This window comes from Salvelinus alpinus, chromosome 18 (genome assembly GCF_045679555.1).
Source record: "Salvelinus alpinus chromosome 18, SLU_Salpinus.1, whole genome shotgun sequence".
NCBI lineage: Eukaryota > Metazoa > Chordata > Actinopteri > Salmoniformes > Salmonidae > Salvelinus > Salvelinus alpinus.
The window spans coordinates 35,998,802-36,025,673 of record NC_092103.1 but is presented as its reverse complement, the minus strand read 5'-3'; the positions used below and the strand labels follow the sequence as shown (position 1 = coordinate 36,025,673).

The 26,872-nt window shown below is 42.0% G+C and overlaps 5 protein-coding genes and 6 non-coding genes across 13 annotated transcripts; 2 read left to right on the top strand and 9 right to left on the bottom strand.

Moving 5' to 3' along the window:
• Window positions 1–87: 87 nt before the first annotated feature.
• On the bottom strand, window positions 88–2,558 carry surf6 (surfeit 6). The gene is made up of 4 exons (XM_071351763.1): window positions 2,167–2,558; window positions 1,739–1,966; window positions 1,486–1,568; window positions 88–1,335 (listed from the first exon to the last, which is right to left on the bottom strand). Exons 1-4 carry the CDS (start codon window positions 2,255–2,257, stop codon window positions 634–636), a joined length of 1,104 nt encoding a protein of 367 aa, XP_071207864.1. The 5' UTR covers window positions 2,258–2,558; the 3' UTR covers window positions 88–633.
• Window positions 2,559–2,582: 24 nt separating this feature from the next.
• surf1 (SURF1 cytochrome c oxidase assembly factor) lies at window positions 2,583–4,813 on the top strand. The gene is made up of 9 exons (XM_071351770.1): window positions 2,583–2,715; window positions 2,883–2,949; window positions 3,071–3,198; window positions 3,288–3,370; window positions 3,494–3,685; window positions 3,806–3,878; window positions 3,964–4,126; window positions 4,335–4,416; window positions 4,554–4,813. Exons 1-9 carry the CDS (start codon window positions 2,653–2,655, stop codon window positions 4,615–4,617), a joined length of 915 nt encoding a protein of 304 aa, XP_071207871.1. The 5' UTR covers window positions 2,583–2,652; the 3' UTR covers window positions 4,618–4,813.
• A 1,005-nt stretch (window positions 4,814–5,818) lies between these two features.
• Window positions 5,819–9,049, bottom strand: rpl7a (ribosomal protein L7a). The gene is made up of 8 exons (XM_071351775.1): window positions 8,973–9,049; window positions 8,065–8,185; window positions 7,700–7,849; window positions 7,261–7,401; window positions 6,974–7,053; window positions 6,591–6,721; window positions 6,286–6,355; window positions 5,819–5,958 (listed from the first exon to the last, which is right to left on the bottom strand). The coding sequence occupies exons 1-8, from the start codon at window positions 8,973–8,975 to the stop codon at window positions 5,854–5,856; spliced, it is 801 nt and encodes a 266-aa protein (XP_071207876.1). The 5' UTR covers window positions 8,976–9,049; the 3' UTR covers window positions 5,819–5,853.
• On the bottom strand, window positions 6,430–6,497 carry LOC139544691 (small nucleolar RNA SNORD36). The gene has a single exon (XR_011668930.1). It is a non-coding gene; the product is annotated as a small nucleolar RNA SNORD36 (small nucleolar RNA).
• LOC139544689 (small nucleolar RNA SNORD36) lies at window positions 6,820–6,896 on the bottom strand. Its single transcript, XR_011668928.1, has one exon. It is a non-coding gene; the product is annotated as a small nucleolar RNA SNORD36 (small nucleolar RNA).
• On the bottom strand, window positions 7,130–7,201 carry LOC139544690 (small nucleolar RNA SNORD36). Its single transcript, XR_011668929.1, has one exon. It is a non-coding gene; the product is annotated as a small nucleolar RNA SNORD36 (small nucleolar RNA).
• Window positions 7,527–7,595, bottom strand: LOC139544703 (small nucleolar RNA SNORD24). The gene has a single exon (XR_011668940.1). It is a non-coding gene; the product is annotated as a small nucleolar RNA SNORD24 (small nucleolar RNA).
• LOC139544702 (small nucleolar RNA SNORD24) lies at window positions 7,934–8,002 on the bottom strand. The gene has a single exon (XR_011668939.1). It is a non-coding gene; the product is annotated as a small nucleolar RNA SNORD24 (small nucleolar RNA).
• On the bottom strand, window positions 8,256–8,331 carry LOC139544692 (small nucleolar RNA SNORD36). Its single transcript, XR_011668931.1, has one exon. It is a non-coding gene; the product is annotated as a small nucleolar RNA SNORD36 (small nucleolar RNA).
• Window positions 9,017–20,560, top strand: med22 (mediator complex subunit 22). Of its 3 annotated transcripts, XM_071351776.1 has the most exons (5): window positions 9,017–9,134; window positions 11,031–11,178; window positions 11,450–11,530; window positions 11,831–12,039; window positions 19,522–20,560. In XM_071351776.1, exons 2-5 carry the CDS (start codon window positions 11,056–11,058, stop codon window positions 19,721–19,723), a joined length of 615 nt encoding a protein of 204 aa, XP_071207877.1. In that variant the 5' UTR covers window positions 9,017–9,134; window positions 11,031–11,055; the 3' UTR covers window positions 19,724–20,560. The 3 variants fall into 3 exon arrangements, with proteins under 3 accessions (XP_071207877.1, XP_071207879.1, XP_071207878.1); XM_071351778.1 differs by lacking the exon at window positions 19,522–20,560 and having other exon boundaries at window positions 11,831–12,335; XM_071351777.1 differs by lacking the exon at window positions 11,031–11,178 and having other exon boundaries at window positions 9,044–9,134.
• A 67-nt stretch (window positions 20,561–20,627) lies between these two features.
• c18h9orf78 (chromosome 18 C9orf78 homolog) lies at window positions 20,628–25,073 on the bottom strand. The gene is made up of 9 exons (XM_071351765.1): window positions 24,840–25,073; window positions 24,618–24,677; window positions 24,106–24,157; window positions 23,913–23,983; window positions 23,736–23,816; window positions 22,029–22,226; window positions 21,670–21,806; window positions 21,205–21,315; window positions 20,628–20,998 (listed from the first exon to the last, which is right to left on the bottom strand). The coding sequence occupies exons 1-9, from the start codon at window positions 24,917–24,919 to the stop codon at window positions 20,901–20,903; spliced, it is 888 nt and encodes a 295-aa protein (XP_071207866.1). The 5' UTR covers window positions 24,920–25,073; the 3' UTR covers window positions 20,628–20,900.
• Window positions 25,074–26,872: the final 1,799 nt, after the last annotated feature.

Sequence of the window (26,872 nt, the reverse complement as noted above, 5' to 3'; positions counted from 1 at the left end):
GTTTATTTCACCGGTTCTACACTGGCGAATGAATAATGCACCCGCCAATGAAATTATTTAATAAATAATTAACCATCAGTCGCTACCTTAGTGTTTCATTTGTTTATATAAACACCCATTAATAGGCCTATGAATCAATCAGTCTATAAGAGTCAGTGTGCACCACATATGGCAATAATGTGTTCCCAATGCTATTTGTATGGCGCTTTCAAACAAATGAATACAGGGAAGATAATATGGGCATATTTCTTAAGTTCAATTACGTTTAGCAAAACATTGACATTCAATATAGAGAAATCACCTGAAGTTGGGTATTTTAAACTGAAGTTTACACTTTCAATACAGTACATCCATGGCATGTGTCGACCATTGCGACCAACTGAATAAAAAGTAAAAAAGCAAGCATTGATTTGACAGAGAGCTCTGGTTATTCAAACCTCGAGGAAGCCTGTATTGGGTCTTTGCCCTGTCCAGTGGCTTTTAACATAAGTCCAAAGCATTATGAATATTATGTGGGACACTGGACAAAGCACCATGCCACAAAAAAGCAGTAGAGCTCAATCAAAAAGACATGTTCATCAATTAATCAGTCCATTTTCCATAACCCTCAGCTTGACCCTCCTCCCCATCCACCTACACCTGAGCCTTCTTCAGGTCTTCCGGCAGCACGCGGCCCCTCTTCCTGGCCCGGTCCTTTTTCTTCTCCACTTTGCCCTTGTTGTTCTTCTGGATGTTCCTGCGTCTCTTGTCCTGTCGCCTTTGCATCTTCTCCACCACCGTCTCGCTGCGGTCCGTCCACTTCTTCTTCCGCTGCGAGCGCATCTTCTCTTTCCTCTTGAGCGAGGCCCTCAGCAGGTCCTCGTCATCCTTGATCTTCAGACCCTCTGCCTTGTACAGCACATTGGTCCACTTCATCTTCTCCTCCTGCACCTTGGCCTTGCCCTCATCCTTCTCCCGCAGCTCCTCCAGCTTAGCCTTGCGAGCCTCCACACGCCCCAGCAACTGCTTGTAGTTCTTGCCCACCAGCGGTGTCAGGCCGCCTTTTATCCGGTTCTTCTTCTCCTTCTTCTTCTGCTCTTTGTCCAAGAACCCACCATCGCCCAGCTCCACCTTGTTGAAGACGATGGCCGTCTCGTCCCGCTTGCCCGCAGCTGGTGCGGTGGGAGGAGGAGGGGCCTCTTCCCTTTTGATCTCAGGCTCATACTCTAAGCCAGCTTTCTCAGCGAGCTTCTTAATGAGGAACTCTTTACGCTTCCTCTTCTTGCGCTCCCTCTCCTGCTTTCTCTTCTCTCGCTTCTTCTGCACCTCCTCAGAGGATGGGTCCTTAGGGGTTCCCTACAGGAAGAAAAGGGGATGTAAGGTTAGTTGTAGGCTATATCAACAGACATGTGCATTGCCAAGTCATGACAGTCAACTGTGGATCGTTTATGAGACATTTTACCGCATGTAGACACTGAACAACCGCTTAGACAACCTAACACATACCTGCCCACGAGACTCCTCAATCTTCTCATGAAGTCTCTGCCGTAGAATATCTACCGTGGAGAATTTAGTACCCGGCTTTTCACCTTCAGGGTGAGAACAAAAGTCAGTGAAGAGTACAATAATGTCTCTGACATGGCTATTACACCATTTATATTGCACCTAGACAAAAAACAAAGAGGAAAGGCAAGTATCACCAGAAGATGTTAGGAAGTTGAGCATCATTTGAGGACAGGACATCAATATATAACTTTACCTTTGGGCTTCTGTTTAGTCTCAACCACCACCCCATTTGGAACTGTAGCTTTTGAGACCTGTTCTGCTACACCAGGTGCTCTCTGTGCTGGGGTGATGACAAGCTTCTTGTTAGGCTTCAAAGGTAACTTCTGGTGTTTCGCTATGTTGCTGTTTACACTTATCTGCTTGTGATTGGTTTTGTTTCTCTTCTTTGGAGGGCCAGCCACACGTCCACCTTGAAAAGGGACTTCATTCATGGAGACAACATGTTAGGTTGTACAAGTACAGATGAAAATGCCTATACATTGGAGGGGTGTTTATTGCTAAGTCAGTGATGCTAGACGTTCATTGATTAACATCAGCAACCATCTAAAATGTATTCAAAAACAGTTATCATACAAATTAAAACATGCAGCTAGCTAATAGATAGAACCTGAAAACATTTACCAAATGGCCTATTCCTTGGTTCTTGCTGTTGAGCACATACTTTACTCGCCAATTTCTGAAGGTATGAGTCCTTTGAAGCAAGACTTGCCATTTCTCGAACAAAAAGAAAATCGACAACCACGAATCCGCTAACAATAAATAGCCACTAGCTAATGTAAAGTCCCTCTTCAAACAGAAAGTACGAGCGAGACGTTGCAGGTCATCTTTCTGATACCCAATGGTGAATAAATAACTTTACTTATGATGATCAAAATAAAATTGCAACATTTGCTGTTAAAATGACAACCAAAGACAGAAAGCATAAAAAGTACTAGCTAGCTACAAATGCACGTGTACAGACTGAAATGGGCGTCACATTGAAGTCAGGTTGGACCGGATGTAGTTACACCCAACACAATCCCTCCTGCACACAGTATATGTAAGTTATTTTGCCAGTTGCCTTGTCAAATTGACTATCTCTGTGTGTTCACCATATTTTCAGTAACTATGGGCAGTTTAACATTTATGTTCGCGTGCTCTGCTAAGACCTTGAAGATGATCAAAAATAACGTAAGTTGATATAGCTACAGTACATGGCTACTGTATTTCAAGTATTAATATCTTAAGAGCTAACGTTAACTAGCATTAGCTAGCTTGCTGTTGCATAAATTCCAGTGACCTAACTTACAGTTAGACTGCTGATGTAATGATGTAGGTGAATGCATTTCTCTTTTCAGTCACATGCAATTTATTTCAAGAGGACTCTATTATTGCCACGACTGCCTCTCTTCAAACAATCAGAAGGTAATGTTTCAGACATATTCATAGCTAGCAAACTAGCCATGTGATTCAATGACCGACGCTTACCATTTCATAACGTTATTTCGTAACGGTTATAGCTCTGACACCTTTCCAAACACTCCAGGCAAGTGTATCAACTTAGGTCGACTGTCAAGCTCCACAGCTGCCAGGGCAGCGAAGGGAGAGGACTCCTTCCTCAAATGGCTCCTGCTTCTGATTCCTGTCACCACATTTGGTCTTGGGACATGGCAGGTATGGCTCCATTAAACAGTAGTTCAAATGGCAGTACCTCTAGAATGGATATGACAAATTATACTGACCTAAGCAACTCTTCTACTCAGGTGAAACGTCGGGAATGGAAAATTAAGTTGATTGCAGAACTGAGAAGTCTTACCTCCGTGGAACCCATTCCTCTTCCTATTGAGTGAGGAACACATGCACACAAGTTATCAGACAGATAATTACACATAATTACGTTGTCTTCATTTTTTTAGTTCAGACTGGAAGTGTTTGTAATGTTCTTGTTATGTATGTCTTTGCTTCCTAGTCCTCTGGAGTTGAACAATCTGGAGTACAGGAGAGTAAAGGTGCGTGGGCACTATGACCACTCCCAGGAGATGTACATCTTACCACGCTCGCCTGTCGACCCAGAGAAAGAGGCAAGGGAGGCAGGCCAGCTGTCATCCAGTGGAGATACTGGAGCCAATGTCGTTACTCCGTTCTACTGCAGTGACCTAGGGTAAGAGACACACACACACATCGCAATTGCTGCTACCAGTATGTGTGTGTATGTGAGAGCTCCAAAATGTCAGGACATTATTGTCTCCTTACTGTTGACATTCTTGTATATATTTCACAGGATCATGATCCTTGTAAACAGAGGATATGTTCCTAGGAAGAAGATCAAACCAGAAACCAGGATGAAGGGACAGGTAAATCCCCCCTCCCCCATATTCATTGTCTAATTCAAGACTCAGTTGTCATGGGTGATGATTTTGTCATGGCGCTGCTCTGTAGGTGGATGACGAGGTTGACCTGGTAGGTGTGGTGAGGCTGACAGAGATCCGCAAACCCTTTGTGCCACAAAACAACGTGGAGCACAACCGCTGGCACTACCGTGACCTGGAGACGATGGCTAGAGTCACAGGTGCCGAGCAGATCTTCATCGATGCTGACCTGGGTACAGCTCTCAGTATTACCCTATTTAGACAATACACTTTGATTTAATTGCATGGTATGAGAAAATAAGGTATGTGAAAGACTGGTGATTAACATTCCCTGTAGCTGAGGTTTGGAATAACAGTAAATCCATTTTTTTTTAATCTGAAGTGAGTTGGTAGTGTTTCATTGAGAATGAATGGAAAGCTAAGGTTTGTTAATATTCTTAGCCAGCACAATTCCGGGTGGACCTATAGGAGGACAGACCCGAGTCACCCTCAGGAATGAACATATGCAGTACATTATGACGTGGTAAGTTGTCATTTTTCATATCACTGTCCTTATTTTTTTCTTCACTGTGAGCCTCTATGGCTTGCATAACTAAAAGTAGAACTAGAATCACTTGAGCTGTATGCATATCCAATGAGTGCTTCTCTTCCTCTCTGTAGGTATGGCCTCTGTGCAGCAACCTCTTACATGTGGTATGCCAAGTTCATCAAAAGGATTGTGTAAAACACCCCACAATGGCTTGAGTAGTGTAAATTAATACAATGTTTTTGTCATGAATATATCACATAGCAGTATAGAAGCTGCTGTAGGTACTTAATGTCTTGGTTTTATTTGAAAAATGTACACTTAAACAAATGCAACATGTAAAGTTGTTGGTTTCAATGAGCTGAAATAAAAGATCCCATACATTTTCCAAATACACAAATCATTTCTTTACAAACCGGTTAATGAGCATTTCTCCTTTGCCAAGATAATCCAACCACATGACAGGTGGCATATCAAGAAGCCGATTAAACAGCATGATCATTACACAGGTGCACCTTGTGCTGGGGACAATAAAGGCCACTAATGTAGTCACACAATGCCCTAGATGTCTCAAGTTCAGGGTGTGTAAATGGCATGCGGACTGCAGGAAAGTCCACCAGAGCTGAGCTGTTGCCAGATACATTTAATTTCGCTACCATAAGCCATCATCGTTTTAGAGAATTTGGGAGTATGTCCAACCTGTCAACTGCAGCCCACCTGTAGGCGAGCGGTTTACAGACATCAACATAATGAACAGTGCTCCACAATGGCGGTGGGGCTATGGTATGGGCATGCATAAGCTGTGGACAGACTACATTTTTATAGATGGCAATTTGTGTGCACAAATACCATGAGAGCGAGGTCCATTTAAAAAAATCTGCGATGCACATCTGCATTCCTAGTCATGTGAAATCCACAATTGGCCTAATGAATTTGACTGATCACCTCTAACTCAAATCAATGAAATAGCAAGTGGGATAGTTGTGCATATGAAGCATCGTAATAAAATAGCCAAATGTAGTTGTCATGTTATGATTGGGCGGTTTAAATAAGTTCAGGCCTGGGCTGTGCAATTTCAGGTAAAGCACACCACACGGTTTCTGCTGGGTAATGCCACCTGCTGCACTGCCAACAGTGGCCTTAGGTCAGCAAGTGTAATGCACACCAGTAGTCAGCTTCACTTGTTGTCCAGGAAATTCTCCCGGCATCAAATCATACCAACGTGTCAAACATGATTGGCACCAATGGTGTATGATTTTTTATTTTATAGATTCAATACAAAATGTGCCACTACCTTTGAGTGGCATTGATATTTGAAACTGATGTGATCAGCACAATATCCATTGAAGGTTAACATGCATAACATAAGGGTTCTCATTGGACAAAAAACAAGAGCATATTTCTTGACAGACATTTATTTTGATATCAAACAGTTTATCCGAGCTTGGTGGCCAGTTCCTTGGCCTTAGCCTTCTCAAGCTTGGCAATACGGGCCGTGGACTTTGGACCCATGATACCACCCCCCCAGTGACGACGGATCTAGAAGAGGAAGCACATTGTCACGAGTTAATTCAGTGGGTGGGCAGGTTTAATTAAGTCAGTTCAGGGAGACAAAGTGGTGACTCATGTGCTTTAAGACGGATCCCCCTCAAGTTAAATACATGGTAAACGTAGGTGTAAAGGGTATTTTAAGCAAATTGCATCAGTATTCTTGGTGGGCGTCAGCAAATATACATTCCCATCTGCAAAAGCCAAAAATGAACCCACAAGATAATCCATCCATCTTCAGGACCCAGAAACATTGTGGCTTGACTACTAGTCAATATTGACAAAACAGTAGCTGATCAGACTAGACTAGCCACTCACCTCCTCATATCGGTCATTGTAGTTGGTCTTGATGGCTTCCACCAGCTTGGCAAGGGAACCTTTGTCTTCACTGAAAAAGTAGGAACATGTCATCAGTGCATCGACAAAGTACAATTGACATCCAGGTGAACTGCACGTAAACCTTTGGCTCAGGGTTAAAAAGCTTAAAGCCACACGGTTGTTCAGTTGAAGAAAATCATTCATCATCGCCAAAAGGATTTCATAGATTTAAAATGAGCACAAGCTCAACTTACTAAAGGTAGGCCTCAGTGCATCAATGTTTGGCTTTGCCACTTGTTACTCACGGGTTTGTCTGTGTGAAGGCGACTGAGGTACAGGTCTTTCTGTGCACCAGTCTTCCCAGCCTGGCCTTGCCCTTGACAATGCAGTAAGGGACGCCCATCTTGCGACACAGAGCAGGCAGGAAGACCACCAGCTACAGAGGAGACAAGAAAAATGACAAGTATCAATATCTCTGGACAACACATTTCTGGCTGTGCCTTCTCTTCTCAACTACAATACAGGGCAGCGGTCTTAGCTCAGAATTAAAAAGCTCGTATGTTTTGATCCACATAGAGGATTCAGGTGAAGAAATTCAAGCATCATTGCAAATGACCACAAGTAATAACAGCCTGCGAAAGCTAACCCATACAGCAAGAAACAAGCCTACAAAGTTGAGTTGTCTTACCTCAATAGGGTCCACATCGTGGGCAATGACCACCAGCTGGGCCTTCTTGCTTTCCACCAGAGTGGTGACAGTGTTCACACCTAAGGGAGAATTCAACATTGATATCAAACCCACATTCAACCTTGAGTTGTTGAAATAGTCAAACAATTAATGGCTTATGCTCAGGGTTAAAAAGCTCAATAAAACTACATGATTGTTTCAGGTGAAGAAATTCAAACATCATTGCATCAACGCCAAAGTATGTATAATTTATTTTCTTCAAAAAAAGACTTCAACGTCTGCCTCACCTGCACGGAGAACAGGTGGCCTCCTTGTTGGGGTGTCTCCCTTTCCAGCGGCCTTCTGTTCAGCGCGGGCCAGCAGCCTCTGCTTCTTCTCCTGCTTGGTCTCCGGCCTGTACTTGTGGGCAAGCTTGAACAGCTGTGTGGCTGTGAGGGAAATAGAAAACAAGTACATTAACTGGCTCTGGGACATAGCAGAAAACATGACATGCAACTCAAAATGTCTAAAGTTAGAGATCCACAAGGATAACTTTAGGGTCTTCTAATTAAGGTGCATCAGTGATCTTGGTGGGATGTCAACATTGCTGTTCAGATAGCAAATATTATTCACATCATCTGCAAAATACCCCACAAAAATAATTCAATTCAAGACCCAGAAAATTTCCCCACACAAACAATACACGAATCAACAGCAGAATTGATAAGCGCATGCACTAAGAATTACCAGTCTGGCGGTCTAGTGCCTGGGTGAACTGGTTGATCGCTGGGGGTACCTTCAGACGCTTGTACAGGATGGAGCGCTGCCTCTGCAGGCGGATGTAGCGGGGCCATTTCACAAAGCGTGTCAAATCACGCTTTGGCTGGATGTCCTGACCTATGAACAAACATGGGGGATTAGTGCATCCAATCAGTACTGCGTAATCAGAAAAGTCAAAAGCCACTATAGTCATGGAACAAGTGCATCAGCGATCTTGGTGGGTTGTCTGCATTGTTGTTAAGATAGCAAATATTCTTTACATCATCTGCACAGGCAAGACAGAACAGTTACTTGAAATAAAATACAAATCCCAAAAGGTTCACTTTACTCACCAATGCCATAGTTCTTTGGCCTCTTCTCGAACAGGGGGTTGACCACTTTCTTGGCCTCATGCTTTTTGGCCACAGAAGGAGCTGGTGCCACCTTCTTCCCCTTAGACTTCTTGCCTTTAGGCTGTTAGAAAAAGTAGACTGGTCAGCATACATAAGAGTTTGTTCAAAGACATTTAAACAATAGTGTGGCTTTAGCTCAGGGTTAAAACGTTTTGTTTTTAATCCACATAGAAGATTCGGTTGAAGAAATTCAAAGCATCACTGCAAAAGCCAGAAATATACTGTTCCGTGGTTATAACGAAAAGTTAAATGGAAGCTACACATCGTGACATGTAAGTTGGTTAACCAACACAAACTTTACTGCGAGGTAAGGTTAGTTATGGATACCTAGCCAGCTAAGTTAACCAACTAACTTACATCACTCGTTAACTATCCAAACAGGCATTTGGTAATTTTATGTAACGTTACACAAGGCCAGTATCCCCTTGTCTATGCGAATTGACGGCGCAGGCAGAGGGCACCGTAGTTAGTAAAACGTACTGAAGCGAGGTTAGGCCTACTACTTGGTTGTCCATCTAGTCTTTTACCATGTACACTACCCGCCACAAGCGTGAAGCGATTTACACGTGCATATACTACAGTTCAGCCGCACAGTCGGACTCCGAATACATTAAAATGCTGTACTAGGAGGTCCCGTGTGGATAACTTCACCGGCAATATCACTGCCAATTCATGAGTTATCCGATAAAACAGCTAAATATTACCACACCATACAAAGATAAAATTGGTGCTTGTGCTATGTATACCATATTATATAACTTTTAGCAGATATCATAGCTTTAGAAAGAAGATGACGAGGGATGAAAACATCTAGATTTTCCCCCGAAATAAAATCCCCGTACACTCACCATGTTGGATCAGACAGAAAGGAAGTTCCATGGATTGTGGGTAATTTAAGTACCGCGATAAATGTATGTGACGTCATAAACAATCGACGGCAGTGGTGATTTTGAACGGGATGTGCACCTTTTTATTTTCATAAATATACATTGTTGAAAAGTATTTAGGAGGTACGTGATGTTTTATAATTGATATAGAACTGTATATACCATGCACAAATAGAAGACCTCAGTATTGACCAGTTGTGGTTGAGTTAATCGATTTCTCTTCATTTCTGCAAGTAGCAGTGGGTGCGTGGGTAAAATCACTGGCGAAGGCAGACAAAAAAAACTTATTACAACCTAAGCGTTGTGATATTTGCTCTAAAAAATAGTGTTAGTTAATATGCCTTGCACCCGTGATATACAGGCCTAAAGGCCGAGACAATAAGAAGACACACAGTGGCAGAATAAATTCAACCACACCTTTATCACAAAACCGGAGCGCAACCTCTGCCCGGTTAAGTCCACAAAGCATATTGCATGTTACAAACGCATTCGTGCAAGTAGAAAAAACATGTTGACTCACCCTACTTGTAGAGAAAGCTTATGTCATCCGTCGCTCTTTCATGTTGACGAAACTGTCTATCACGCTGTCATACAGTACAGGCATTTATTTTTGGTTGTCTTAGGCTAAAATGCTAGCTCGCTTGCCTGACTTACTTTCATGTGAAACGTTAGCTAGTTAAACATTAGCCTTCTATCCTCTCAGGCCAGGGGCACAACAATGTATGACTTAATGGTTGGATCAGAATCAAATCCCTATCTCCGTCCATGCCTAATATAGGAAAGGGACTATTTTAGCTAGCTAGCCACTGGAAGACAAAAACATAACTAGTAGACGCGAATTGATAGCAGTGACGTGAAATACAAACTGGCTTCCCTTGACCCTTTATTTTGCTGCACCAGGACTATTCACAGTTGAGCGCACTCAGTTTAGGCCAATGCTGATTGGCTATTATTTTGTCTTTTTTTTTTTATTAACCAAATGCTCGCTGGCTTCCCTTGCATTGAATGCTACTGGCCAGACAGAGGCACTGTTTTGCTTTCTCCGGTGAGATACAGTACATTCAGCCTCTTGCGAATTGAAGGAAAATTATGAAACACAGATAGACAAAAGACAAATAATTGTATTTTTTTTCTTTTTTTGGGGGAAGCCTGGCTTCTCCTGGCATCCACGAATGCCACACCACTGTCAAGTGGAAAAAGTCAAAACATTGGCTTATGGCGCTGGAGATTGGAGGTGTCCTGTGAGAGAAAGGCATGTTGAGGTTGCCAGGGTTAGAGCAGTACAGAAAGTGTTGTATGCTGAAGCAATGAAGAGAGTGGCAGAGGAAGATGGGTACAGGGTGAGGGATCCTGAGAGGATTCCTGTGAGTAGGCAGAGACCAATAAAGCGGTATGGGAATAATATGTGCTTCAGTAAGGTGGGTTTTTTAGTATTCATAGCCATGGTTGTCAACTGTACTGCAGAAATGTAACGTAAGTCACAGAAAACAGCTGCAGAGAAGTACTTGCGACTGTTGGATCTAGGAATACAGGCCTTTCGCTACACACTCAAATGTGATCGCTCACGTGCGCATACACGCGCACACACACACACACACACACGCAATAACTTCTGCTAAATATGTGTATGTGACCAATACAATTTGATTTGATTGTGAGGTTTTACTGCAGAAGAGTTGCAGGGGATATTGAGTGGTAGTGTTCTGTCCTCCCAGACCATTGGCCTGGAGAAGGGTTAGATAGGGTTAAATAGTGGAATTAGGTAGTGTTTTTTTTGTGGGGGCTAATAGTTGGCAGGGTCATTTTAATTTCCCCCAATTTTGTATTGCCGTAATTTAACGTAGGTAGGTTGTTACTATCCTCACAATCCGCCAACCCAGTCCCAAAGAAGACGAAGAAGTCAAGACATTGCATTTGATGATGCGCGTTAGCAATGCCATGTCGTTTTATTTTGCTGGCTAACTACAGTATAACGTGGGCGTATTTTGAATGTTATGTATCTCCTTTATTTGCTTTTAGGGGTTTGTTTACATTCCTGAATACGATGGCCAATCAAAGAGCGCTCCCTCAAAGCAAGGAGAGTCTTCTTCAGAACTACAACAAAAGACTGAAGGATGATATCAGGTCCATTCTAGATAACCTCACAGAAATCATAAAAACCGCAAAGGTAGCTGTACCGTTACAGTAGTGGGTGTGTGTGTGTGTGTGTGTGTGTGTGTGTGCGTGTGCGTGCGTGTGTGCGTGCGTGCGTGCGTGCGTGATCACATTTGAGTGTGTGAGACAGTGTGTGTTTGTCTGTGTGAGCAAGAGAGAGAGAGAGAAACAGACAAAGGAGTTTTTTCCTAACGTTTTTTTTAACTGAAAGAATGACGGTTTAACCCATAAAGTCATTCTATCTCTACTGTTCAACCAAAATGTGTTGTGTTGTTTTGCTCCAGGTAGAGGACGAGACACAGGTCTCTCGGGCTACACAGGCTGAGCAGGACCACTATGAGATGCATGTCAGAGCAGCCAACATTGTAAGTACATGCCAGCCAGACTCCCTCAAGACTAGGAGAGCTTTCCTTCAACTTTAAACCCCTTGCTTAGGGAAGTTAATGGTTGAGTTGAAATTCAACCCTGGGTCATGTTCATTTGGGCCTGCAATGGAAAACATTTGAAAACATGTTGTAACATATTGAACAATTTCAGGTAGTCCCACCCTGTTTCAGTCTGTTTCTTCCCCATTTGTTGCATAATGTACATTACCCTGTATTGAGTGCATGTTACAAGGCAAAAGCACCAGTGATAATCCCAGTGGTTTGTTGTTGTGTCTGAAGGTGCGTGCGGGCGAGTCCCTGATGAAGCTAGTGTCGGACCTGAAACAGTTCCTGATCCTCAACGACTTCCCGTCGGTCAACGAGGCCATCAGCCTGCAGAACCAGCAGCTGCGCTCGCTGCAGGAGGAGTGCGACAAGAAGCTCACCTCGCTCCGTGACGAGATCGCCATCGACCTGTACGAGCTAGAGGAAGAATATTACTCCTCCAGGTACAAGTAGGCTCATACTGCACAGTCGAGGTTCGGTTGGTCCACTCTATCATGACTTATAGCCCCTATTCCCCCTCACCGTCGTGCCTTATGAAGGGTTTATCTTACCCCACCACCTCAGTTATCGCCATTAGTCTTTTAGTGTCTCTGTATATTGCGTCAACTTCAATAGAATATCCAAATGCTGGTTTTAACAACAAAATAGATGGTCGATCTATGGGCAAAGTTATTTTGCAATACATTCACCATGAGAAATCTAATCTCATTTGGTTGAAAATTAAATGATGTGCCTTGTTTGTAATGCCTCTGGAAGTTTTTTTTTATTACCTCATGTATGATAGATTGTAGGTCTCAACATGGTAAATGTTATACCCAATCATAAGTGTGGTTCTAGTGTACACTATATATACAAAAGTATGTGGACACCCCTTCAAATGTGTGGTTTCTGCTATTTCAGCCTCACCTGTTGCTGACAGGTTTATAACATCGAGCACACAGCCATGCAATCTCCATAGACAAACATTGGCAGTAGAATGTCCTTACTCGAGCTCAATGACTTTCAACGTGGCACCGCCATAGGATTCCAACTTTCCAACATGTTAGTTCGTTAAATTTCTGCCCTGTTAGAGCTGCTCCAGTCAACTGTAAGTGCTGTTATTGTGAAGTGGAAACGTCTAGGATCAACAACGGCTCAGCCGCGAAGTGGTAGCCACACATGCTCACAGAACAGGACTGCAGAATGATGAAGTGCGTAGCGCGTCTGTCCTCATTTGCAACACTCACTACCGAGTTCCAAACTGCCTCTGGAAGCAACGTCAGCACAATAACTCTTCGTCGGGAGCTTCATGAAATAGGTTTCCATGGCCGAGCAGCCGCACACAAGCCTAAGATCACCATGCGCAATGCCAAGCGTCGGCAAGAGTGCTGTAAAGTTTGCCGCCATTGGAGTCTGGAGCATTGGAAATGCATTCTCTGGAGTGATGATTCATGCTTCACCATTTGGCAGTCCGATGAATTAATCTGGGTTTGGTGGATGACAGGAGAACGCTACATGCCCGAATGCATAGTGCCAACTGTAAAGTTTGGTTGAGGAGGAATAATGGTCTGGGGCTGTTTTTCATGGTTTGGGCTAGGCCCCTTAGTTCCAGTGGAGGGAAATCTTAATGCTACAGCATATAATGACATTCTAGACAATTCTGTGCTTCCAACTTTGTGGCAACAGTTTGGGAGAAGGCCCTTTCCTGTTTCAGCATCTCAAAGCACCCGTGCACAAAGCGAGGTCCATACAGAAATGGTTTCTTGAGATCGGTGTGGAAGAACTTGACTGGCCTGCACAAAGCCCTGACCTCAACCCAATCGAACCCCTTTGGGGTGAATTGGAACGCTGACTGCGAGCCAGGCCTAATCGCCCAACATCAGTGCCCGACTTCAGTAATGCTCTTGTGGCTGAATGGAAGCAAGTCCCCACAGCAATGTTCCAACATCTAGTGGAAAGCCTCCCAGAAGAGTGGAAGCTGTTATAGCAGCAAAGGGGGGACCAACTCCATATTAATGCCCATGATTTTGGAATAAGATGTTCAACGAGCAGGTGTCCACGTACTGTTGGTCATGTAGTGTATCTAGTTGCTATATTCTTCCTCAGTTGTTTGTAATAGGCTGATGACTGAGAGAACATACAGTTGAAGTCAGAAGTTTACATACACTTAGGTTGGAGTCATTAAAACTTGTTTTTCAACCACTTCAACCACAAATTTCTTGTTGACAAACTATAGTTTTGGCAAGTCGGTTAGGACATCTACTTTGTGCATGACACAAGTAATTCTTCCAACAATTGTTTACAGACAGATTATTTCACTTATAATTCACTGTATCACAATTCCAGTGGGTCAGAAGTTTACATACACTAAGTTGACTGTGCCTTTAAACAGCTTGGAAAATCCAGAAAATGGTCATGGCTTTAGAAGCTTCTGATAGGCTAATTGACATAATTTGAGTCAATTGGAGGTGTACCTGTGGACTTATAATTCACTGTATCACAATTCCAGTGGGTCAGAAGTTTACATACACTAAGTTGACTGTGCCTTTAAACAGCTTGGAAAATCCAGAAAATGGTCATGGCTTTAGAAGCTTCTGATAGGCTAATTGACATAATTTGAGTCAATTGGAGGTGTACCTGTGGATGTATTTCAAGGCCTACCTTCAAACTCAGTGCCTCTTTGCTTGACATCATGGGAAAATCCAAAGAAATCAGCCAAGACCTCAGAAAAAAATGGTAGACCTCCACAAGTCTGGTTCATCCTTGGGAGCAATTTCCAAACGCCTGAAGGTACCACGTTAATCTGTACAAACAATAGTACACAAGTATAAACACCATGGGACCACGCAGCCGTCATACCGCTCAGGAAGGAGACGCGTTCTGTCTCCTGGAGATGAACGTACTTTGGTGCGAAATGTGCAAATCAATCCCATAACAACAGCAAAGGACCTTGTGAAGATGCTAGAGGAAACAGGTACAAAAGTATCTATATCCACAGTAAAACGAGTCCTATATCGACATAACCTGAAAGGCCGCTCAGCAAGGAAGAAGCCACTGCTCCAAAACCGCCATAAAAAAGCCAGACTACGGTTTGCAACTGCACATGGAGACAAAGATCATACTTTTTGGAGAAATGTCCTCTGGTCTGATGAAACAAAAATAGAACTGTTTGGCCATAATGACCATCGTTATATTTGGAGAAAAAAGGGGGATGCTTGCAAGCCGAAGAACACCATCCCAACCGTGAAGCACGAGGGTGGCAGCATCATGTTGTGGGGGTGCTTTGCTGCAGGAGGAACTGGTGCACTTCACAAAATAGATGGCATCATGAGGAAAGACAATTATTTGGATATATTGAAGCAACATCTCAAGACATCAGTCAGGAAGTTAAAGCTTGGTTGCAAATGGGTCTTCCAAATGGACATTGATCCCAAGCATACTTCCAAAGTTGTGGGAAAATGGCTTAAGGAAAACAAAGTCAAGGTATTGGAGTGGCCATCACAAGGCCCTGACCTCAATCCTATAGAACATTTGTGGGTAGAACTGAAAAAGCAAGGAGGCCTACAAACCTGACTCAGTTACACTAGCTCTGTCAGGAGGAATGGGCCAAAATTCACCCAACTTATTGTGGGAAGCTTGTGGAACGCTACCTATAACATTCACCCAAGTTAAGCAATTTAAAGGCAATGCTACCAAATACTAATTGAATGTATGTAAACTTCTGACCCACTGGGAATGTGATGCAATAAATAAAAGCTGAAATAAATCATTCTCTCTACTATTATTCTGACATTTCACATTCTTAAAATAAAGTGGTGATCCTAACTAGAGGTCGACCGATTAATCGTAATGGACGATTTTAATTAAGGCTGATTTCAAGTTTTCATAACAATCGGTAATCGGCATTTTTGGACACCGATCATGGCCGATTATATTGCGTTCCACGAGGACACTGCGTGGCAGGCTGACTACCTGTTATGCGAGTGCAGCAAGGAGCCACGGTTAGGTGCTAGCTAGCATTAAACGTATCTTATAAAAAACAATCTTAACATAATCACTACACATGGTTGATGATATTACTAGTTTATCTAGCTTGTCCTGCGTTGAGTATAATCAATGCGGTGCCAGTTAATTTATCATTGAATCTTAGCCTACTGATTTAACGAGGGCATTTGTGAAAAAAGCACTGTCGTTGCACCAATGTGTACCTAACTTTAAACATCAACGCCTTTCTTAAAATCAATACACAAATATATATTTTTAAACCTGCATATTTAGTTAATATTGCCTGCTAACATGAATTTCTTTTAACTAGGGAAATTGTGTCACTTCTCTTGCGTTCTGTGCAACAGAGTCAGGGTATATGCAGCAGTTTGGGCCGCCTGGCTCGTTGCGAACTGTGTGAAGACTTTCTTCCTAACAAAGACAGCCAACTTCGCCAAACGGGGAATGAATTAACAAAAGCGCATTTGCGAAAAAAGCACAATCGTTACACGAATGTACCTAACCATAAACATCAATGCCTTTCTTAAAATCAATACACAGAAGTATATATTTTTAAACCTGCATATTTCGTTAAAAGAAATCCAGGTTAGCAGGCAATATTAAACTAGGGAAATTGAGTCAGGGTATATGCAACAGTTTGGGCCGCCTGGCTCGTTGCGAACTAATTTGCCAGAATTTTACGTAATTATGATAAAACATTGAAGGTTGTGCAATGTAACAGGAATATTTAGACTTATGGATGCTACCCGTTAGATAAAATACGTAACGGTTCCGTATTTCACTGAAAGAATAAACGTTTTTTTTTCGAAATGATAGTTTCCGGATTTGACCATATTAATGACCTAAGGCTCGTATTTCTGTGTGTTATTATGTTATAATTTAGTCTATGATTTGATATTTGATAGAGCAGTCTGACTGAGCAGTGGTAGGCAGCAGCAGGCTCATAAGCATTCATTCAAACAGCACTTTAGTGCGTTTGCCAGCAGCTCTTCGCTGTGCTTCAAGCATTGAGCTGTTTATGACTTCAAGCCTATCAACTCCCGAGATTAGGCTGGTGTAACCAATGTGAAATGGCTAGCTAGTTAGTGGGGTGCGCGCTAATAGCGTTTCAAACGGTGACGTCACTCGCTCTGAGACCTTGAAGTAGTTGTTCCCCTTGCTCTGCAAGGGCCGCGGCTTTTGTGGAGCGATGGGTAACGATGCTTTGAGGGTGACTGTTGTCGATGTGTTCCTGGGGCGAGGAGAGGGACGGAAGCTATACTGTTACACTGGCAATACTATAGTGCCTATAAGATCATCCAATAGTCAAAGGTATATGAAATACAAATGGTATAGAGAGAAATAGTCCTATAATTCCCATAATAACTACAACCTAAAAGTTCTTACCTGGGAATATTGAAGACTCATGTTAAAAGGAACCACCAGCTTTCATATGTTCTCATGTTCTGAGTAAGGAACTTAAACGTTAGCTTTTTTACATGGCACATATTGCACTTTTACTTTCTTCTCCAACACTTTGTTTTTGCATTATTTAAACCAAATTGAACATGTTTCATTATTTATTTGAGTCTATATTGATTTCATTGATGTATTATATTAAGTTAAAATAAAAGTGTTCATTCAGTATTGTTGTAATTGTCATTATTACAAATAAATACAAATAAATAAATAGGCCGATTAATCGGTATCGGCTTTTTTGGTCCTCCAATAATCGGTATCGGTATCGGCATTGAAAAATCATAATCGGTCGACCTCTAATCCTAACTGACCTAAGACAGGGAATTTTTACTAGGGTTAAATGTCAGGAATTGTGAAAAACTGAGTTTAAATGTATTTGGATAAGGTTTATGTAAACTTCCGACTTATAGGTAGGTATCTAGGTAACACATTCTAAAGCTTTACAGTCAGTATTTGTGGACTGGTGAGTGGGTGTAGTTGTGTGCTGAAATGTGGATAAGATCCTTTAGTAAACTATTCAATCATGTAATTGAAAGATTTGTGTTAAGTCAGAGCAAACGGCTCAGGAAGGGAAATGTAAGAAAACACGTTAAAAATGCTTTCATTGCAAAATACTTGGAATCTACTGAAGAAGAAAAACTGTTACAATCACAAAATCACTGGAAGATCATTTCTACAAGCAAAAGTATTATGTCTTTATAACCCTAATTATAAATTGTGGATGTATAGGTCCATTAACCAACACACCAGGCATTTGTGTTATTTATTTTCTATTGAATGGTTTTAGACTGGAAAGTGCTAGACAAATCTAATCTCTATGAGGGTTCCAGAAACTTTGCATTGAACGGAATCCGGTGTTGTATCTGAATGATTCTGTTCCCAGACAGTTGACCAAGCCAGTAACCGTGCAAACTGTGTTCACAAAGCATGCACTGTTGCACACATATCAACTATGGCAATATGTATTTAGTCTGTGTCAGTCACCTGCATAGACCAATGATGTATATAAACCCTGGATTGCTGATGCAATCTATTGACCATTGAGAGGCTTTGAAGCCACCGGTCGGCCATATTTGCATTGCCCAGTAGGAGCAGTCCTCCATAGGAATGAATGGAATTCTACAGTATTTCAATTAAATGTTTCAAGGACAAAATTGCATGTATTTAAGTGTTTTGTTGTTGTAGTGGCGACAGTAACATTAGTAATCTCCCAAAATTATACTTTGTAAGGACTTAATAGCTCACAATATAATGTAAAAGTATGCATTAAGGTATCTGTAATAGAATAAATGTGGCAAAAACGAATGTAGACATTAATAAATGCATTTCTATTCAATTTTTTACACTGGTGGGGGCGTGTCAAGATGGAGGCACGGTGGCTTCAACACAGCGCCCTCTATTGGTCATACAGTGTGTTTATATATATATATATAGATCATTGGCATAGACCAAGTCTTTTATCTTTATAAACACTGAAAAATAAACTAGAGACAAAACAATGTAATTCTCTGTCTAATTTATTTAACTGTGAGAAATCTAGCTGTCTCTAGATGTTGCTTTTCGGCATGCAAGGTGTTGTATCCCCTCTTTTTCTCTGCCTGTACATTTCCTGTTCTTTGCCCTGCATCAGGATCTAATGCACTTCTGGGAGTAAGATTACACAGCTAGGTGATATAAACTAGGGTTGTCATGACTCAAGTATCGTGATACTACGATACCTGATTTTCCTTGGCAAAAAGGAAAACACAAAGCAGACTAAACTCTTTAGTCCTTTAAAAACCCACTGTATGTGACATATAGTGTGCTATAGCTTGGAAAAGAAACATGGGATTCTGGATGACAACATCAGGCTGCTGGTTTCTGACATTAGGACTGTTTTCCTCAGGAAATTCAGTACGCCTCATGTTTTGATTCCTTCCCACGATACCTCAGAGTATCACATTACTTTTATCGCAACAACCCTAATACCAACAACTAGTGTATCTAACAGTCAGTTACAGATGACCCAACTCTACGTTTACATTTGAGGCATTTAGCAGACGCAATTAGTGTTACATGCCTTGCTCAAGGGCACATCGACAGATTTACCACCTACTCATTGCTCCAGGTCATGTTTCATTGATTGTGTTGCATTTGGAAATGGAAACAAAACAAGCAATGAATGTGTCCAGTTTACCATCTTTGAGACTGCATTGCAGCTGTTAATAGCGAAGACGAAGAGGAATGAAAGACTAGAGACACATTTATTTAGGGAAATGATCACAGCACCAAACACTAGACCTAGCTAACATTGCTCTGCGATCCTTTTAGAGCTTAAGCTTGTACTTCATACTGCTGTTTCCTGCGTTTTGTGTGCATCATTCCTGTGTCTGTCTCTTTATTGCAGGTGTGTGTCTGTACTCTACCAGATGTGTCAGACACACACCTCTCTTCTCTGTGCTTTGCTGATTCTATACCCCTCTATGGTTTTTGTTCTGGTAAAGCTACGGTCAGTGGGACAGTACCGACCTGCCCCTGTGTGAGGCCTACTGGCGTTGGGACAGTTGGGCGTCCCCGGACGGGGGCGCCACCTCCGGGTCAGCCCAGGGGGTCGAGGAGGACACAGACGGACCTGCCTCCCAGGAGACCACCCCCAAACATCACCTCAACGGACACGGGACCACCGCCGCGGCAGACAAGCCCTAAAGCACTGGAGCAGACCACATATGGATGTAGAATGGACCTCTCCCTCCAACACCGTGTCACTCAGATTCTCACAGTGGTACGTAGATTAGTGTTAATGTATCATAGTCTATCCATGTACAGTATGACAAGTCTTCCACTGTCAGTGTGTCTGGTGGAAATGGGGGGCAAGCAAAACTGAACCGAAGACCTTTAATGTTTCTAAAGGGTATTCCTCTGTATACTTTAAGATTACAAGGGAACAGTATGAAGCATTGATAGTATGATGAACACTGTTGATAAGCTAACGTTACACTCCAACTGCACAAATATCACACATACTTTATTCAATCAATAATGGTAATCCATCTAAGGTTGCTTCTCTGATAGTTTATAAATGCTGTAAGCTCTGTAGCAAGGTATCCGACCAAATGGATAGAGTATACGTTTTTTTTTTATGCGTTTGAACAAGATTAGAAATAATGCTTAATGCAACAAGTGTGAAGACTATTAGCTGGCCCAAACAATTTTAAAACTGCGTCTCCCGAAAATCTAACCAAGATTTGTTTTTGCCCTGTCTGTCTAATATCCCCATTACATACACTTGTTGAGATTTAGTTCTAAAGACATTTCAGTTACCCCAGTGGCAGAAACATGGTGCATTACTGATGCCAATTTCTTTATTTAGGTTAAAACTTGTCTAAATGTATGACCATAAGACTGCATGTCATGCAAGTGTATGGATGTTATGTTCTTGGATTACTTTTGTAGCATTGTTTTTGTAATATTGCAATTTCAGTTAGTAAGCTTTTAATTGCATGAAGAATTAGACAAGTGAATAAAACACCATTATAAACTCAAGCCTGTCTCTAATCTTTTAAAAAAAGATTTCTGGAACATTCCAAAAATAGTCGGCTATTACTACTGGTTTTGTTCTGTCAAATGTCAAAGAGAACATGATACATTTATTGTAGAAACCAAGGATGGAATGACATCAAATAATTCTGATTTTACATTTCACATGCTATTGATAGAATACACTACATCAATCGAGTCCGAGACAAAACAACAAAGCAGAAGAGGCTATTTATACAAATGGGCATAGATTTTTTTTTCTAAAGGAAAAACTCATCCTAGCCCTAGACTAAAAATCATGTTCAGTGGAGATTATCCAAATTCCAGTCAAAGGGCAAATCTATCCTCAGTATCTACGGTTCATCTTCTTGAACTTCTCGTAGTGGTAGTCGTCCGTGGCCTTCTCGTTGTTAGGCCTCTTGCGATGGTTGGCTGGTTCCACAGCTGGAAGAGACATGAGAGCAGATCATCTCTAAATAGGTGTATTCTCCAATATTTCAGCAAAAAAAATTACAAATGTTTTCATCTCAGAGATACTGTGTTATGCTATCAGTATTAGCGGTGGCTTCTCTCTAGCAATGTGTTTGTATATGTCCTTTGGTCTAAATGTGATGCAGTGGTTGATGCAGTTGTGTGGATTCTTCTCTTACCCTCTGGTCCTGGTTTCTCTGTGTCACCCACACGGAGAGGCCTGGCCTCTGGCTCCTTTGGTTTGTGTCTGTTGTGGTGTCTCTGTGGGGCGTTCACGTCTTCACGGTAGACTGGAACAAAATACATTCACACAGTTAAAGGCTGACAGATCAGCATGTGTAAGCAGGTGGACGTGATTTGATGTCATGCTACTGAGTCAAGCCTAGCTGTACTGGGCTGGTCCATGCTACTGAGTCAAGCCTAGCTGTACTGGGCTGGTTCATGCTACTGAGTCAAGCCTAGCTGTACTGGGCTGGTCCATGCTACTGAGTCAAGCCTAGCTGTACTGGCCTGGTTACGCATCCACCACTGTTCTTTACAGAAACCATGTGAGAGATAAAATAACAAAGCCAGCAAAGTACGGATTGGGTCTGCCCTGTAGTGTGAAGCAGGAATGAGTCATAGATGACATGAACATAACTCACAGCGGTTGTGCTGGACGTAGTTGACAGCGATGTTGGTGGGGACAAAGGAGGTGCCGTTGTCCTTCTTCTTGTTCCTTTGATCCTGTAGCAGCTTGGCCTTGGCCTCCTCCGTGAAGATGATGTTCTTTATCTTAGCACTAAAAAACAGAAATAATGCTCTTTATCTAAGCTTCAAGATGTTCTAAACAAACACAGCTGTTGTGCAAGGTTTTCAGTCACTGGATTTGTTGTGGTAAGATTACAAGACATTGCTATAGTTGCTACAGACATTAATACAGATTTAACAAGAGCAAAAAACACCAAGAGTGTTTCCCCTAGGAGTTTTCAGCTGCAGAAACATTGAGACCCTGGCCACTCACTCAATGCCAAGGTCAACCTCGGGGATCCCACTCAGCATCTGATTGGACAACATCTCTTCAGTCTTCTTGGCCGAGTTGACTCGGATGTTCTCCGGCAGCTCGTACAGGAGGTCCTCAGCATTCTTCACTTTTACCTTCTGCTCCTCCGCTTCCACCAAGCCCTTCTTCTTCTTCAGCTCTGTCTCAATGTATTTCATCCTAGCCGGGGGGAGAACATTTAAAAATATACAGCAAAATATAGAACTTCAAAATTGTGAACTGAGACATCAGTGAGATCTCATCAGACAATAGTTGTGCTCTAAGATAATAAGAACTCAGCAAAAAAAAGAAATGTCCCTTTTTCAGAACCCTGTCTTCCAAAGATAATTAGTAAAAATCCACAGCTCTTCATTGTAAAGGGTTTAAACACTGTTTCCCGTGCATGTTCAATGAACCATAAACAATTAAAGAACATGCACCTGTGGAACGGTCGTTAAGACACTAGCAGCTTACAGACGGTAGGCAACCAAGGTCACAGTTCTGAAAACTTAGGACACTAAAGAGGTCTTTCTACAGACACTGAAAAACACCAAAAGAAAGATGCCACGGGTTCCTGCTCATCTGCATGAACGTGCCTTAGGCGTGCTGCAAGGAGGCATGAGGACTGCAGATGTGGCCAGGGCAATAAATTGCTGCCCGAGTTACACCAGGAATGCACAATCCCTCTATCAGTGCTCAGACTGACCACAGTAGGCTGAGAAAGGCTGGACTGAGGGCTTGTAGGCCTGTTGTAAGACAGGTCCTCACCAGACATCACTGGCAACAATGTCGCCTATGGGCACAAACCCACCGTCGCTGGACCAGACAGGACTGGCAAAAAGTGCTCTTCACTGACGAGTCGCGGTTTTGTCTCACCAGGGGTGATGGTTGGATTCAAATTTATTGTGGAAGGAATGAGCGTTACACCGAGGCCTGTACTCTGGAGCGGGATCGATTTGGAGGGTCCGTCATGGTCTGGGGCGGTGTGTCACAGCATCATCGGACTGAGCTTGTTATTGCAGGCAATCTCAACGCTGTGCGTTACAGGGAAGACATCCTCCTCCCTCATGTGGTACCCTTCCTGCAAGCTCATCCTGACATGACCCTCCAGCATGACAATGCCACCAGCCATACTGCTCGTTCTGTGCGTGATTTCCTGCAAGACAGGAATGTCAGTGTTCTGCTATGGCCAGCGAAGAGCCCGGATCTCAATCCCATTGAGCACATCTGGGACCTGTTGAATCGGAGGGTGAGGGCTAGGGCCATTTCCCACAGAAATGTCTGGGAACTTGCAGGTGCCTTGGTAGAAGAGTGGGGTAACATCTCACAGCAAGAACTGGCAAATCTGGTACAGTCCATGAGGAGATGCTTTGCAGTACTTAATGCAGCTGGTGGCCACACCAGATACTGACTGTTACTTTTGATTTTGACCCCCCTTTGTTCAGAGACACATTATTCCATTTATGTTAGTCCCATGTCTGTGGTACTTGTTCAGTTTGTGTCTCAGTTGTTGAATCTTATGTTCATACAAATATTTACACAAGTTTGCTGAAAATAAACGCAGTTGACAGTGAGAGGACATTTCTTTTTTTGCTGAGTTTATTTTTGTTTAATGTATTTTTCGTATGTCGTCAGCTCATGGGGATCCTAATAAAATGTAATAAATTGTTTGGTTTGTTGATAGCATACATGTCGGCATCCTCATCTCGTCTGTTGGTCTCGGCAGAGAAAGAGGTGCCCAGATTAAGGTCCCCTGTGTCGTCATCGGTCCTGAAGGTGGAGAAGAGACATACACATCATAAATACTGACAAAAAAATGGTCTTACACACTTTAAAAGCCTCAAACTGGTAGCAATAAAAGCTTACATGTCTCTGGCCCGGTCTTTAACTTTTTTCATGTCAACAACACCTCCGGTCTTCAATTTAAAAGGGTCATTCTGTTGAGCAATGAAAGTTGAGAAGAATGTAGTTAGTATAAGATAAGATGCAGAAACACAAACACATTCAATGTATCAACAACTGAACAATAACACTATGTAAACAAGGGAAAAAAACATACATCACCCCCTTCGTCCAAGCGAAGTTTCTCCCCCTCCAACAATGCAGACACGCTGAATAGTACAACATAACAGAAAGTTAATCATAACTTTTCAGTTTCGTTAAGGTACAATTTCTCAACTATTAAATTAATTTTATAATATGCCGGTTTACTTCTTTTTAGAATATATGCTAAATTGTACATGCCTCAGTAGGCGCAAGTAACTGTCTTACTCCATCTTAACACAATAAGCTTGCTCATTTGAGTCTTTGTAAACAAACTATGATTAAAGCTATGTCTATCTCATGGATTGAGATAATGATTCAATTTATCCAGCCGCATCCCTCTGCTTTATAGCAGCAAACCAAGTTATGAGCCTGTAATTAGGCTGAAAACCCAATTCAGTCTTTAAAAAAAGAAATGTTGATAATCAAATATTATTGGATAGCTAGCTGTGATATACACTTCTGGCTAAGTGCAATTAGCTAAGGTACACAACAGAAACGTGCTGTTTAATTGTAAACTGTACCTACCTAACTCCAGTCTGTCTTTTCCGTAAACTCTGAAGTTCTTTAGCTTCGTCCAGTTTCGATCTGAGTAGAAAAAAGAGATTTGACTAATGTCAATATCAAGAACAGGAAGAATTGCTATCCGGCAATCGAATAGTCATTAGCCAGCTAGAAGCTAGCCATCATACACGTCGTGGCTGGCTTGCGAACTAAGGTAAGTTATATTGAAAACGTCTCAAACGTTACCTAACTTCAGCTGTTATCTCGTCTTCCTCTTCATCCGAAGAGCTTTCTCTTCTCCTTCTAAAGTTTTTCCCCGACGGCATTATTGTAGTTTTCGAAAGGGTGGTAGCAAACGTTGTGTGCACGACTTTACAGTGTACGCAGCTGCTCTTTTGCCAACAATAATAACACAGGGGACAGATTTCGCTGACGGACCAATGCGCCACTTCCCCCAAAACCGGACGTGACGTTATACTTGACGTGTATTGTGACGATTGAAAAAACATTTAAAAAAAAATAATACATATATGAATATATATATTTATTTCTTAACCCTCCTGTTGTGTTCGTTTCATGTTAATTACTTATGTGTTCCCGGTCCAAAATGACCGCCCCATTATAGCTGATTATAAATATTTTATAATACATATATTATCACCTAATGTTGCGTTAGATCTTTTTTATCAACTTCGTGACCATTACACGTTTTGAACTTCTATTTGCTATTTATGGCCTGTAGGCCTCATTGACCTGAGCTCATACAACTCGTTTTTGAGTAAAGAAAAAGCATAATGTATGGATTATTTTGACTATAACAAATACTCAGATGAAACATATTGTGCTATTTATCACAGACTACTTTGAGTCAAAGTTTAACAAGGACTCTCCTCCTCACCAGTGTCAAAGATATGATCAAGAGCTTCACATACAGTATATCGTTTGGTCATTGTGCTGCCACAGAATGAATTGTGAGCAAGGCCTCAAAAAAGCTTTATATACTGTACAAGAGCTGCGAGAAAAGTTCTATATATTATTGAAACAATGTTGCGATTGTTAGTGAGAACGCCAACAGGTGTGGTTCCCGTGGGGGATGGATTCTATTGGGGAAAGGTTGCCATGGAAGCCAAGAAGGGGAGTGAGGTGTGTGTGTGTGTGCTCAAACACACATGCATGTGGGAGTCTTGGAGAGGAAGTGTGTATCTGATGAATGGGCATGAGCCAGAACTCAATTTTATACCCTAATTGTAGTCTCACCCATTCATTTCTAATGACAGGTCATTTTTGACCGGGAACACCACAGGTGTACAAAAGTTAAATAATACACCCAAAATGTAATGAAAATCATCAAAATGTATTTTGTATGTTCAGATGTCCTGTGTGGACAAAGTCATGGAAACTTATGACAATCAGATTAAATGAACTACATTTTTCAGAGAGAGAACTTGTAAATCGGTCCAATTCGACCGAATTCGGAACACAGCAGGAGGGTTAAACCTGTGTGCTTGGTTATGCACTTTGCTTAATATGCATTTTGAATGTATAATTCCACTTCCGTATATGTTTGTACAATTTGAAAACCTTTGTCTCCCGAGTGGCGCAGTGGTCTAAGGCACTGCATCTCAGTGCTTGAAACTTCACTACAGACACCCTGGTTCGGATCCAGGGTCTATCACAACTTGCCGTGATTGGGAGTCCCATAGGGCGGCGCACAGTTGGCACAGCGTCGTCCAAGTTTGGCCGGTGTAGGCCGTCATTCTAAATAAGAATTTGTTCTTAAAGTATTGGTCCAACTCTTTATAGAAAACAAGGAAGAGTGTTTTTCTATTAGTGAATTTACATTTTGCCATTAGCACAATTACATTTAAGGTAAAAATAGTTACGGAAATTGGCATCACATTTTATCATTCTACGGTGTATCCTTAGCTCAGTTGGTAGTGCATGGCGCTGGGTTTGATTCACACGGGGGACCAGTACGAAAATGTTTGCACTCGCTACTGTAAATTGTTCTGGATAAGACTAAAATGTAAACAAGTCTTCAAGAATATTATACAACTACAAATGTCTTGCCATAATCTCTTTACGTGTAGACAGTGCCAAAATCAATGCAAAGCTGTTTCTGGACGCTCAACACAAAAAGGACAGTAATGTCTTTGAGTTTCTTCAGGTAATGATTCGCAGGGTAATACATTCTGAAAGAGACCTATTTGACCTTGTTAAAAAGCAGGTATTTGTGTGGTAATAACGATACCTTTTTCCAACAGATATTATTGACAAAT

What these genes read in the sequence shown, in the direction of transcription:
- surf6 (XM_071351763.1), bottom strand. Translation starts at nt 2,257, where the DNA reads ATGGCAAGTCTTGCTTCAAAGGACTCATACCTTCAGAAATTGGCGAGT. An exon ending in ACCAAGGAATAGGCCATTTG is followed by an intron (nt 1,967 to 2,166) that starts GTAAATGTTTTC and finishes CCATGAATGAAG; the next exon opens with TCCCTTTTCAAGGTGGACGT. An exon ending in TTGAGGAGTCTCGTGGGCAG is followed by an intron (nt 1,336 to 1,485) that starts GTATGTGTTAGG and finishes TTCTTCCTGTAG; the next exon opens with GGAACCCCTAAGGACCCATC.
- surf1 (XM_071351770.1), top strand. Translation starts at nt 2,653, where the DNA reads ATGGGCAGTTTAACATTTATGTTCGCGTGCTCTGCTAAGACCTTGAAG. An exon ending in TTGGTCTTGGGACATGGCAG is followed by an intron (nt 3,199 to 3,287) that starts GTATGGCTCCAT and finishes TCTTCTACTCAG; the next exon opens with GTGAAACGTCGGGAATGGAA. An exon ending in ATGCAGTACATTATGACGTG is followed by an intron (nt 4,417 to 4,553) that starts GTAAGTTGTCAT and finishes TCCTCTCTGTAG; the next exon opens with GTATGGCCTCTGTGCAGCAA.
- c18h9orf78 (XM_071351765.1), bottom strand. Translation starts at nt 24,919, where the DNA reads ATGCCGTCGGGGAAAAACTTTAGAAGGAGAAGAGAAAGCTCTTCGGAT. An exon ending in AAAAGACAGACTGGAGTTAG is followed by an intron (nt 24,158 to 24,617) that starts GTAGGTACAGTT and finishes TGTACTATTCAG; the next exon opens with CGTGTCTGCATTGTTGGAGG. An exon ending in CGAGATGAGGATGCCGACAT is followed by an intron (nt 22,227 to 23,735) that starts GTATGCTATCAA and finishes CCCCCCGGCTAG; the next exon opens with GATGAAATACATTGAGACAG.
- rpl7a (XM_071351775.1), bottom strand. An exon ending in GCCAAAGAACTATGGCATTG is followed by an intron (nt 7,850 to 8,064) that starts GTGAGTAAAGTG and finishes GTTTGTTCATAG; the next exon opens with GTCAGGACATCCAGCCAAAG. An exon ending in ACAATGACCGATATGAGGAG is followed by an intron (nt 5,959 to 6,285) that starts GTGAGTGGCTAG and finishes TTCCTCTTCTAG; the next exon opens with ATCCGTCGTCACTGGGGGGG.
- med22 (XM_071351776.1), top strand. Translation starts at nt 11,056, where the DNA reads ATGGCCAATCAAAGAGCGCTCCCTCAAAGCAAGGAGAGTCTTCTTCAG. An exon ending in AAATCATAAAAACCGCAAAG is followed by an intron (nt 11,179 to 11,449) that starts GTAGCTGTACCG and finishes GTTTTGCTCCAG; the next exon opens with GTAGAGGACGAGACACAGGT. An exon ending in GAAGAATATTACTCCTCCAG is followed by an intron (nt 12,040 to 19,521) that starts GTACAAGTAGGC and finishes GTTCTGGTAAAG; the next exon opens with CTACGGTCAGTGGGACAGTA.